Source organism: Sapajus apella, unplaced genomic scaffold, assembly GCF_009761245.1.
Source record: "Sapajus apella isolate SASKATOON/1434 unplaced genomic scaffold, GSC_monkey_1.0 scaffold39, whole genome shotgun sequence".
In the NCBI taxonomy this organism is placed as follows: domain Eukaryota; kingdom Metazoa; phylum Chordata; class Mammalia; order Primates; family Cebidae; genus Sapajus; species Sapajus apella.
Genome location: NW_022436979.1, coordinates 17,005,590 through 17,018,835, shown reverse-complemented (window position 1 = coordinate 17,018,835; position 13,246 = coordinate 17,005,590). Strand labels below are relative to the sequence as shown.

General features: G+C 43.5%; 1 protein-coding gene across 1 annotated transcript; it reads right to left on the bottom strand.

Annotated features, from left to right (window-relative positions):
- Positions 1-7,611: 7,611 nt before the first annotated feature.
- On the bottom strand, positions 7,612-12,784 carry ING2 (inhibitor of growth family member 2). The gene is made up of 2 exons (XM_032298730.1): positions 12,474-12,784; positions 7,612-8,422 (listed from the first exon to the last, which is right to left on the bottom strand). The coding sequence occupies exons 1-2, from the start codon at positions 12,640-12,642 to the stop codon at positions 7,752-7,754; spliced, it is 840 nt and encodes a 279-aa protein (XP_032154621.1). The 5' UTR covers positions 12,643-12,784; the 3' UTR covers positions 7,612-7,751.
- Positions 12,785-13,246: the final 462 nt, after the last annotated feature.

Genomic DNA, 13,246 nt, shown 5'->3' with positions numbered 1-13,246 from the left:
AATCACAGCTACTTGGGAGGCTGAGGCAGGAGAACTGCTTGAACCTGGGAGGTGGAGGTTGCAGTCAGCCAAGATAGCACCTCTGCACTCCAGCCTGCTTAAAAAAAAAAAAAAAAAAAGAGAGAGAGAGAACTCTAGCGTTTCTCCCTCTCTTAACTGGACACAGGAAAATGTCCTTATTTTTCAGTGTGTAATTAGAAAAGTGCTGGGTTGTCAATTCCACTAAGTTGCACTTTAGTCAGAATTCTCCTGAAGTAACAATGATGTGGACGAAGAAAATATTCTATGCGATACTCAAACACTATAAACTCAAAGCCAAAGCCACTACAAAGTTTTTGCTGTCAAAATGGAACTTTCCAGTCATGTTGCTATGGTGCTTTATAATTGCTTAATCTATCAGAATTTACTTTTGTCAAATTGATGGGAAATCAATACAGAAGAAAATGTCTGAAATTTGAAAAATGCTATCACATCTCGGGAAGGCACAGAAAAGCAACGGAAGTCTGTCTAAAAGGCTTGAAACTGCTGTATTCTACCATTTTATATCCTTGGTAAACCAAGTTCTATTAGAACCAAAAAGATTTGCTTCCCACCAAGGGTATGATTCCATATGACTAATCTAAAACCTGAACACCTAGAGAGAAAACTAGCCAGCTGGCCTAACACCTGTTTCTGTGTGGGAAGTTTCTAAGATTAGAACACCATATAAATAAGTTAAGGCCTCTTGTCACACAAAGCCATTAGATCTTGCTGTACAAAGTAAGTACATGGCAAAACACTGCTATCTGAACATGAGAACAGGGAAGAAAAAACAATGCATGTATTTAAAAAACCAAAACCATACATTGCAGTCAAGCACTAGATACTCTCTTAGAATCTATTTATTCTGAAGGTAGGCACAAATTCAACCAAATGCTTTTCCAACACACTACAAACTACAAACTATGAGGCAGACAGTTTTAGAAGCAAGGAAGAATGAAAAGCAGCCAAATGTATTTTAAATACCAGTCGGAGGCAAGTACAGAGGCAAATGGCCCTCCATACTGGAGCAAGCTTTAAGCATGTCACTGTATCATCACATGGCGTTGAGTCAACGGATGAATATATTAAATGTTTCTTTGTCCTACTATATGCCAAGAAGGATTTAAGGACAGATTTAAGAAGGCAGGAAAATTTCTATCCAATACAATTAAAATCTGAAAGACTACTTTTGCGCTTACAGGTACACAGCTATCCAAAATACCAAAATACGCTGCGGCACTAAAAGTCTCATTCCTCCCATGTTTATGACAGACATAGACATGTTGCTTTTATCCAATTCGTAAGGAAATTGGAATTTTTGTTTTTATAGCAGATACTACTAAATCAAGAATCCACTAGCAAGTGGATAACTGAGGAAGTTATCTGGATAATTCTAAGGATTTTTTCAGGTCTGGAATGCTGGGCCCAAAAGTGATGGTATTGCAAGGCTGGCCCAGGAAATCTCTCTCAGCTTCCAAAGAGACGCACTGAGGCCGGGTGCAGGGGCTGACAAGTAATTACACAAGTAATCCCAGCACTTTGGGAGGCTGAGGCGGGCAGATCACTTGAGGTCAGGAGTTTGAGACCAGCCTGGTCTACAATGGCAAAACAAAAAAAAATCTAAAATATCTACTAAAAATACAAAAATTAGCCAGGGGTGGTGGTGCACGCCTGTGATCCCAGCTACTTGGGAGGCTGAGGCAGGAGAATTGCTTGAATCTGGGAGGCGGAGGTTGCCGTGAGCCAAGATCGCACCACCGCACTCCGGCCTGGGTGAGAGAGAGAGACTCTGTCTCAAAAAAAAAAAAAAAAAGAAAAGAAAAGAAAAAAAAGAGATGCACTGAGGAGGTGCCATTTTTAATCCTCAGATGAGAAAACAGGTAAGACTAGAAACTCCTGTGGGGTCATGATAATGTCAGTTACTTTAGTACTGATATATACAACATTGGCAAATACTTTATGAGGTTTGCAGAAATCTTAATAAGAGGCAACATCCATTTGCTTAACTAGATAAGTGCTGTTAAACTAAGAAATGTTCATTTGTTTTATGCTGATAGTCAAGAAACTGAAGTGGTTAACCTTTTGTTACTTAAAGTGTTTCCCAGAGTAGGTAGTACTCAAGAAAAGTCTCGAAATCCATTTGAGCACATCATGCAGAAAGACTCAATTTGGTGTTTACGTGTCTTTTACCCTTACCTCACAGTACTTACTAATCACATCTTTTAATTTAAAAAAGGACAGATTTTGAGCTGTCTTCACTGGTCATACTGCATAGCTAGAGTTTAATAACACTGTTTTCATTACATTTAAGGTAGTCTCCTATTCACAGAAAGTGATGCTAACTTTCCATTTACCAAAGTGATATGCTTCCTTTTAAAAATAAATCTACATCAAAAAGTGAGTTGATTTAAAAAGCATTAAGTACATAATACTTTTAAATATAAAATTAGAATGGTGTGTAGACATGGCAAAATCCATCAAGATCTGTCTGTGGTGTCTGAAGCTTAGAAAGCCCTGCTTCAAAGTCTACTTACCACACACATGAATTAAAGCTGTTACTTTATAAACTACCCAATTAGTAAGTTTGAGACCAGGAGACCTCTTTCCTCTGACTAATGTTAAGACACAAATAACAGCCACACTTTTAGGTAACCATATATTAAATCACTCATTTTCCAGCTAAACAAACTACAGGCCAAAGAGGATGAGTGAGCTCTCCAAGATCACAGGTTGAGCCCACCTCTCTGGAATCTTGGTCCAGACCACTTCCCTCGCATGAAAATACGAAACGATAAAGGAGCTGTGGTTTCTCTAATTGATGGACAGTTTAGGCAATATTTATAGTAAAGAAAGTTCCAAAATAACTTCATTTAAAATACATTTTGAACAACATAAAAGGACTAAGCACTTGATTCAGAAAGCGTAGAAGAGACATCTAGCTTATTTGTATTAACTGCTCCTTAAAAATTTGCTCCTTCCATTTCAGGAGGGGGAATGAGGACAGAACCCCAGAGGAAGCCACCTAATAGGTATGAAAAGGACTGGGGAGATGCAATTTTTCTGGCGTACTGTAGAGATTTTGAATATTTGTTATTTTGCGTTTTTCTTTTTCGTGCCTGCATCCAGGCAACAAAATGAGTAGCCTGGTCATGTGAAGTGACGACGCAAACCTGCTGCTTGGTCACAGTTCTGGCATTCCGGGGCCATCCACTTTCCTACTCTCCAGGCGACGCTGCACGCCTCTCATTCCTGCAGACTTCCAACTCCCTTCCCGTCACCTCTTCAGCTGGGAAAGTGGGAGCTATCATTTTCCCAGTAACAAATGCAGCAACCTACCTGCATATACGCCCCATTCACTCCAGAATCTAGGCTCCACGAGGTTACAGATTGTCTCATTTTGGTCACTGCTTTATCCCCAGTACTGAAAACGATGCCTTGCAAATAATAGGTGCACAGGTATTTGAGTAAGTGAATAAAAGTGCCGCCTTACCTGTGGACGTGGACAATGCACTGTCCCTTCTGCCTATCGAGACCAACCTCTCCTGAGTCCTGCATCCTGCTCCATCTTGCCCATTGTTTCCCTGGCAACAGCATCCACTGTCCCCTTCGAATGGAATTCCATCAGCATATAATCAATCATGCCATATTATTTCCCGAAAAGCTCAAATCCACCCTTAGCTCACCTCCACCTCAGCTATGACCCACTTCTGTTCCCCTTTGCAAAGCTTGAGTTGTCTACAATTGCCATCTCTACCTCAGTCCCCTTCTGCTCACAACCCAGCCCCTAAACTTGCAGCTTGTTGCCACAACAACCCCCGTTGTCTAACGGTTAGTTCTCTGTGCTCACCTTCCTTGAACAGCACCTGAATGAGCAGACGACTCCCTTCTGGAAACACTTTGTTTCACAATACCGAGAGCTCTCAGGTTCCTTTGCTAGCTCCTCCCAGTTTTAGATGTTGGAGTGACACAGGGCTGACCTCTTCCAGATCTACTTGGTTGCTACTCAAGCGGTGCTGATGCCGCTGGGCCAGGGCACTGAGCAGCTTGCTAGAAGTGCAGACCCTCAGCCGGGCGCGGTGGCTCACGCTCGTAATCCCAGCACTTTGAGAGGCCAAGGCAGGTGGATCAGGTCAGGAGTTCGAGACCAGCCTGGCCAACACAGTAGCTGTCTCTACTAAAAATACAAAAATTAGCTGGCGTGGTGGCAGGTGCCTGTAATCCCACCTACTCAGGCAGCTGAGACAAAAGAATTGCTTGAACTGGGAGGCAGAGGTTGCAGTGAGCCGAGATCACGCCACTGCACTCCAGGCTGGGCGACAGTGCTAGACTGTCTCAAAAAAAAAATGAAATGCAGACCCTCAGGCCCCACACCGATCTCCTGAGGCAGAATCTGTATTTTAACCAAACGTAGTAACACATGCTTACTCACATTTGAGAAAGTCTAATTTCCTGAGTAATTTCAGTCATGTGGCTTCAACCTGCATAGACTGCATAGACTGATGCTCCAAAATGTTTACCTCCTATTACCCTAATGGTCGTATGCAGGGCTCCATGCTGGATTCTACTAGAAATCTACTAGGCATCTCAAAGCCAAGTGCAAAACGCAAATCTTGATTTTTTTTTCCCCCTCAGGCCAAAAACTCAAGTCACCCTTGTCATCTCTGTGCCTTCCAATCCCTGGGCCAAAGTTCTGTTGGCTGCAGCTTTAGTACGCCGAGTCCTACCAGTAGACACTGCTGCTGCTGCAACCATCCCAGGCCAAGCCACCAACACTCGACGTGAAGGCTTCTGAGTTGCTTCTCCTAAATCTCCCTATTTTCGCCTGTAATATTGTGTACACAATACCCAGAGTGATCTTTAAATGTCAGACGATGGCTCAAAACCCTTCAATGGCTTCCCAAATTTCCTACCATGGCTAACAAGAGTCCCCAGTTCCTAGCCCCCGTACACTGTGCTCTAACGCTCCGCTTTTGTCAAACTGCCAAGCTTGATCCCTTTTCTCCTCAAATCTTTGTCTGCCTGGCTTATCTCTGCTCTTAGCGCTAAGAATTACTTCCTTAGAGACACCTTTTAAAATCACCATAATTAAAAGACTCACCACCCCACTTCCATTCATTTCCAACCCTTTACTCGGCTTTCATTTTAGCACTTTACCTCACATTATACATATCTGACTCCTCCACTAGAATGTATTGTCCACAAGCAGGGATATTTTTCTACCACAACTGCTTAAAACAGTGCTGGCACATCAAGAAGCGCTCAGATGTTGATTCATGCACTGGTGGTGGTGTCACTGGGGGCAGGGGATACACTCTCATGTGTGTATAAGCATCTATATATGCTTCAGATTTGCATAAATCTGGATGTAGAGAATCCACAGCAGCTTTCAATAAGTTGAAAACTGTGAAATGTGACAGGGGTTCCAAATCATTTCTGTACATTAGAATGAAGATCTTTTAAAAATTCTAATGCTTAAGCCACATTCCAAATTAATTCGATCACAATTGCTGAGGGTAGGGCACAGGTATCAGTATTTGTTGAAACTCCCAGGTAATTCCAACGTGAGGTAAGTCTGAGAACCACTAGTATATGAGTTGGTAACCATGACATGAGATGGTGTATGAGACCCAGAATATTCAACAGAAGGAATTCCAATCATATGCTATGCATGCTTAAGACTTCTAAGATGGCACAGAGAACAAAACAAAAAATTCATAAAATTAAAACTTTCAGATATTAGGTCTTCAAGAGAGCACAACTTCCAGGATTTTCCAGGTTCATTTTCCTGTCACGTCTAATCCAAACTTGGGCCTTTCTATTAGGAAGTTTATTCTTTTCTCCCATCTGCCAAGGCAGATTTATGCATGAAAAAGTGGTGACTTCTATGTAAGTCACATCTGAAGGCTTTGGGGGTTTTGTTCCTACTGATATTTGTAATGGTGTCAAGTAAAAAGCTCCATTCTGGTAACAAGGTTGTAATCACAAAAACATAATGCTATATTCTCAAGAGAGAGAAAAGATTTCCTTACAACTCAACTAAGTGATTACGATGAGAAAGGAGTTCCTGAATTCTTAATCATGCCGTCTAACATTTCTCACTCAAAAGGCAATAGAACCAACTAGCTCCAGTCATGAATCAAAATATCCATAGGGCAGAAGCTAACAAACATTGTGCATTTACCCATCTCCAAACTCACCTTTAAACTATCTTTACACCTCAGAATGAAGGACAAAATTAATGAAAGAGAAGTCATGTCATTATTAAAATCCTCACTACAGTGCAAATGCTAGACACTTCTGAGGAATCTTGGAGATATTTAGGCCAACTCATTTTACAGGTGAATGACCTGACACAGGATAAGGTGAAATGACTGGCCTCAAAGTCACACAGGAGAGCTAGAAGAGAAAAAAGCTTTTTTTTTTTCCCCCCCAAAAACAAGCATACAGGATTTTTCATGTTAATCAAAAAGAAATCAAGATCATCAGATCAGGAAGAAATGAGGAATACAACATATGTTACACACAGATTCAGAGAGCTACTCAATCTGCCACCCCCCAAAACCAAAACTTTCTCTAAACATATGGACATATACCCATCAAGCAGTTTACCCTTAAAATATCAGAATCTTGGAAAAATTTCAATTTACAAATACATTATGAATTGCATTGCTATAACGAAATGAGTTCATTAAATGTGAAAACGTCAAACAGCACCAATACCAGAAGTTAAGAAAGTAAATACACTATTATTTAAAATAATGTATAGTCACTGATTGGGACAGAAATAAACTATAACCACTAGCAAAACCATTTAAAACAACTCTCTGACATAAAGGCAATATGTAAAGACCACTATATGCCCTTTTCCACTGATAGCCTGCGGCTAAGCATCCTGGCAGCGGATCACATGGAAAATACTATTAATTAAGAGGCATTTTTAAATTGTTCAACTTTGAACCGTGATACTACATAACCCAAAGTTGGCCAATGTAAGCCAATGGCTGCATTTTTGGTATCCTAACTACTCTTACCTGTCCCAATTAAAACAAAACTCAAAACTGCCTTATTAAGCACTGGATTAAATATATCTACAAAGTAGCAGCAAGGCATTTACAAATGGGCTACTGACAGTGCATCAAAATGCTACTAAGGAAAAGACAGCAGCAAGTACTCTCATAAGAGCGCATTATTCCACACGGAATCCCAAATTACTCTTATTTCCAGTTCCTTAAAGTCCTGGAAGACTAGAGAGGAACAAGCTATGTATAAACAGGGCTAGGGAAAACACAGCTCAAAAGGCATAGTATTTGTATTTTAAAGTACCCAAGATCATTTGATGCTTACAGAGAAATCCTACTATATTTAAAATTTTTTTAAACATGTACAACTAAAATGCTAGTGAAACTTTTGTGTTTACCAAAAAAATAGCACTGCAGTTTTAAGTGAAAATGAAATAGGCATGGTTTGTGAAGTTTTTATAATGTTTATACCACCCTCTTCTTCCTGTTCCCTGCTCCTTTCATCAGGTGATCCAAAGACTACCTGGTTTAAAATATTTGGTCATTCAGTGCAGAAAATTAAGATCACAGACAAAGTACAACAACTTTTAATACACCATTAATACTAATGATCAAAAATTATTGCATAGTCTTATGCGTTTACCCTAAAACATTTTCTCAAAGTAAACGAATTATAGAAAAGACAAATAATCCTAATGTGGATGGCCTTTACTACCTCGATCTTCTATCCTTTTTTGTCTTTTCAGTACTTTTGTCCATTGTTTTCTCATTATCTCCCCTGCACTTTGGGCAATACCATTTCCCCTTTGGTTTATAGGTAAGTGAAACACAGGAAAAGTGAAACCATTCAATTGGACACTGTTCGTTGTCACATCCTATCATCTCCCCATAAGATACTTGGTTGCATAAGCAGTATGTAGGTTCATTAGGATCTATGGCAAACTCAACAGGTGAAGCTTCCCTTTCCTGCTTGGCCTTGGAGCGTTTCTTTTTCTTTGCTGATTTGGATTTCTTTTCTTTAGGTGGCTGATCATCACAGTCTTCAATCCCGTTTGTCATGTGACATAAATCACGGCTTTCACTGGTCCGCTGCCTGCGGGGTCTTCTTGAAGATCTTTCTGGTTGGCTGGAATCCACCTTTGCTTTATCTGAGGCTCTTTCACTTTCGGCAGGATCTTGGAAACACTGTGAATGTAACTCCATTTGTCTTGCCCGATTTTCCACCAATTCGAGCATTTGTGTAACAATCTGGATTTTTTCATCTCCCAATTCTTGACTATTAATGAGTGCTCTCTGGAGAAGCTGCTGTAGACGTTTTTTCTGGTTTAAATCATCTTCTTTCTTATATTTTTCATAGACATCATCAATTTCCTTTAACGTTTCTAAAAAAGGAAAAGAAAAATGAGAATGTTATCATGGGTTAGCATACATAACATTTACAAGTTAGTTATTTTTTACAGAATTGAAGTTAGAACTCAAACCATGAAACCACACTCCTCTTTGGTATGTATACAATAAAAACTACTTCCCATACAAAGACCACATTATCTAATATGAAAGTATACTTAGAAATAAAGTATACTTTATTAATCTATACTTCATTAATCTATATTAAAAAGGATAAGAGATGTGTGACTAATTAATGATCAAAAGTATTTCTCATGGGCAGGAACACTGTATGCCACTTGAGTCTACTTAGTGCTGTAACACCTTCAAGACAACCCTATATATAAAATTTGCAGGCTGGAGTCCAGCTCTAAAACTTGAAAAGGTTATAGGACTAGGCTACAGATTACTGCCCAACTATGTTTACAGGATTTACAGTCCAATCAATGACTTGTGACATGACTCCAGAGATTACTATTAGCTTCACTTCCACATCAAAGTCTTAACAAAGCAGGCATAAGCAACTCTTAGCTTCCCATCATCTTAGTTTTAATGGCTCTATTTTAGCCTCATATGGGAAATTCAGAAGATGAAACTATTTCCAGAGTAGGTTCTGGTTCTGACATCAACTGACCGAACCACTAACAAAATTACAGTAAACTCAGCACTGGATCATTCTGCCTTTGTAGATAAATCGTAGTTGATTCTATGCTTTCTGAACTGCTGATTTAGTCGCATGGCACATGGAACACACTTACTTAAATCAAATAAAAATAGCTGAGTCACTAGAAGGTATCCAAAAATCCGAAAATATAATTTCAGATGTCACCAAAAATTTACTTAAGATTAGTTTTGTTCAAATCTGTTTAATTTCTTATTCTTACAAGACGTAATGCTATCTGAAAGAGTTCTGTCTGCTTGGTATTTTTCATACCACATGGCATACCAGTTTTATATTCCAGTATTATAATTACTAAAAATAGAAATGTTAGAGGAGTAAATATATACATTGGGGCTGTCTGCAAGTAAGGCACACAAAGCAAATATCAAACACAACTCATTAATTAAAGTACTCATAGCTGAGGTACAACTGTCTAACCTGGAATACCTAACAAAGTGCCACCACACGGTTGAGAGTACTTATACCTGCATAGCATATTTTTCAACAAAGTTCATATCTATTCCATTTGCTTAGCTAGGCATCCAAGCAGATTTCTTAAGAACCTAAGTTCCCTAGAAGAAAAATAAGGAAACTGGTTCACTCAGACACATAAAAAACTGAGGATTAAAAATGAAGAGGTAAACCTCATTTCAAATATTCTGCACCTAATAATCGGATGTTAGAGGCTAATTATAGTATATATCATACCAGTACACTAATACTATACATGAGATAAAAAAAAATTTTAAGACACCTTATCGTATAGTGAAATAAGACAAGCAATTAACATTTACTCAGCGCTTTCTATGCGGTAAAGACTTTCTCAGTTAATCCCCACAGCAACTCCACCAGGAAGTCATCACTTCTGCATGTGAAAAAACTACAACTGAAGAGATAAGAACCCTAGACTTTGAATCGTGCCAAATCTGTACGTCTGACCCTGCAGTGTAAGCACTTTTCTATCAATTATATGAAAAGCACTTGAAATTAAGTATCAAATTTTAGTTTGAAGGTTATTTATCTAAGAAACTAGATAATTTCTTTTTGTTCTTTTTGTTCTAGAACAAAAAGGTTCTCTAATAACCCTATCTCATAAGTACTTCAATTGTTAAATTGTTTTCTTCATTTATCTTCTTTAGAGGTTTTTCAGCAGTTCTTAAAGTATCTCAAGTAGATGGGAGAGAAATTTCTTTGACTGCCTATATAATTTATATCACTAAATATTGCTAGAAATATTAGATCCAAAACCAAAAAAATACTTATTAGCCAGTGGAGGGAAAAAAAAAAAAAGAAATCTGAACCCAGAACACAAAATATATATAAACATAACACTGTGAAAGTTGACCTCTGTAACCACGTGAAGAGTCAAAACTGGATGGGTTTTTATTATTAATCATTAAATTAATCACAATCTTCATAGAGCTAAGAATTTTTATAATGTCTCGATCTTGTTAGGCATACTCTATTATTGTTACCAGAGCTATTAATACAGGACAATTATAGATGATCCGGAAGCAGATTTCCCTGTCAACAAATTTTAGCATCCCTCACCAACTTCAAATAGCTTAACTCTTGTGAAAGGAAACATGTGCCTTCAAAGAATGCAAAAACCTGCCAGCTTTACAAACTTAAGAGTTATTTGAAAAACTAGAAAGATTCAATATACACTTATTAAGCATATATCACGTTTAGGTTACCATTCATGTATGTACGCCATACCTCTAGAAATCCCCTTGGGCAGTTCTTATTTTTTTAAATTTAAATTGTTTGAAAACAAGGATGTGCATCTAAAGTAGCAGGCTTTGGAGCCATATAGTCTACATCTAATTAACCGGACGAGTTACTTAAACTCTCTGTAAATTTTATCTGTAAAAGAAATACTTCAATAATGGTCTGTACCTGGCGTATCAGTATTAATTCCCTTCCCCGCCCCCGCAACACAGGATTCGGTCCTTACGAATCCTATGGATTCAGAAAACAGAGACAAATTTATAAACTAAAAAAATCAGAGACACTTAAATTTCTAACATGCTACAGGTCAGAAAATGTCACCCAAGAAGCTGATTCCTTAGAGACTTTTAAACTATAGGATCACTGACGTGTCTACAAAAATAGAGAATGGGTTTTGGAAGTTATCTTAAAAGTCCATATGGCTGTTTCCCTATTATGTTCAAGGTCTGTTCCTCGACTCAGGGTTATTAAACGCAACACATTTCCCCTTTTAAACTGCCCTTCTAGTGACACAACCGATAGTAGATGGTAACACTATAAGAAAGGTCGACTCTGTCCCGGCTTCCCGGGTCGGCCCGCAAAGGGTGGTTTGGCCTCATCACTGAAGTCGGAGTAGGAGGGGCTCGGGGACGCCAGGCGGTTGCCCAGTCAACCAACCCACATCCTCCACAGGCCCGGAAGTGACACATGTCCCGGAACTTACGCGGAGCCAGGATCCGCGACCGTCCGAGCTGCTGATCCCCGTCCTGACTCACTGGTTGGGAGAGACGGGAAACATCGCCGCAAACATGCTGCAAACCCCGACTCGGACTCTGCTAGGGCCGAACCAACACCCCGCACTGCCCCGATTCCCTCCTCAGCAGCCGGCACGCCACTGCCCTTCTCGCTACCAGCCCTGTGCCAGGCCCGCGAGAACCCGCGCCGCGCCCCTCCCACGCCCCACGTCACGCCCGCAGGCCCCGCCCCCGGCGCGGGCCCTCCCCGCCACACACGCCCCTCTCTTCCTCCCCGACGGGGGACCCCTCCCCTCCCCTCCCCTCTTAACCATTGGCCGAAGGAGCTGGGCCAGGGCTGCGGCGCTAGGCGACCGGGAACTTTCCCGAGGCGGGAGAGCGGAACGGACTGCGCTCCGCCGGGCCGGGGCTGGGGCGCCGAGGGAGGCCCCTCAGTCCGCCTCCGCGGCCTCTCGCCCCCTCCCCCCTCACGTTCCAATGCACCCGCGCTCCGGGGTGGGGGCGAGTCGGGTGGGGAAGCGCTCCCGGCAGACCAGCGGGAGCCCGGCCGCTCACTCCCTCCGGCCCCTGCCCGGCTGCACAGTCCAGGGCCGGGGCGGCGCGGTCTGCGGCATGGGGCGGGCGAGCGCCAGAACAAATGCTTGCTGCTTAAAATGGCTGATTCCCCTCCGCGGCAGCTGCAGCCACTGGGTCTGCAGCGGGGGCTGACGAGCGACCCCCACCCCCAATCCGGGGACCCCAGAAAAGTCCTCGCCCACCGCGGGGCAGGGGAGGGCCCGAACCCGGTCTCCAGTCCTCCCCGTCCCGCTCAGCAGACCCTCGGTGCGCTCGGGGAGACTGTCACGGGAGAAAGGGAGGTGGCACTCCCCCGGGCAGGCTCCCCGCCACCGGCTCCGAGGCCGGCAGCTCCGCGGCCCCTACCTTGATATTTGTTGTCCAGCTCTCGCAGCACAGACACGTTCCTCTGCATGTCGTGGGGCAGCGACTCCACACACTCAAGGTAGTCCTGCACGTAGCAGGTGAGCAGCCGGCTCCGCTCCCCGGTCAGGAGGGCGGCCGACGAGTACAGTTGCTGCTGCTGCCCTAACATCCTGCCGCTCAGCGCCGCCGCCGCCGCCTCCGCATCCAGCAGCCGTACATGCACCGGCCGCGGCCGCCGCGGGCCCTTCGCTCCGCAGCCCGGCGCCGCGGGGACCCCGCCGCTGCTCGAGAGGGCACGGCCGCGCTCCCCGACCTCCACTCCCCCCCAAAGCAGCCCTCACTCCCCGCCCCCGCGGCACCAGCCCAGGGGCGGGGCGAAACTCCGGATCGGAGCAGCCGGGATCCCCTCGGCGGGGCCGGCGCCGGAGTCCCGGGCGCTGACACTTCCTGTCCCTCTCGGAGTCCCCAGATGCTACCAGTGCCGTCTCGCAGCCCGGATCCCCATGACAAGCCCGTCGCCGCCCGCCTGTCCCCAGGCACCCTCCGTGCCTGACGGGGAGCCTCCCGCTGGCCTGCCCCCGCCCCTCCGCCCGCGGCCGCCTCTGCGCCTGCGCACGGCTCGCTCCAAATAAGGCGGCGGCCCGCCCCTACCGCCTACCGAAGGGTTCGCATTCTCCCGCCTTCGCTCCGCCGCCCGGGCGATTGGTCTGCCGGCTCAGGGCTGCGGGGGAGGGCGCGAGGGGGCGGCCAAACGGCAGGCCGCGCCCCGCCTC

Excerpts from the sequence above, each read along its gene's own strand:
- ING2 (XM_032298730.1), bottom strand. The coding sequence starts at position 12,642 with ATGTTAGGGCAGCAGCAGCAACTGTACTCGTCGGCCGCCCTCCTGACC. Across the intron at positions 8,423-12,473 it reads GCTGGACAACAAATATCAAG|AAACGTTAAAGGAAATTGAT; the intron begins GTAGGGGCCGCG and ends TTCCTTTTTTAG.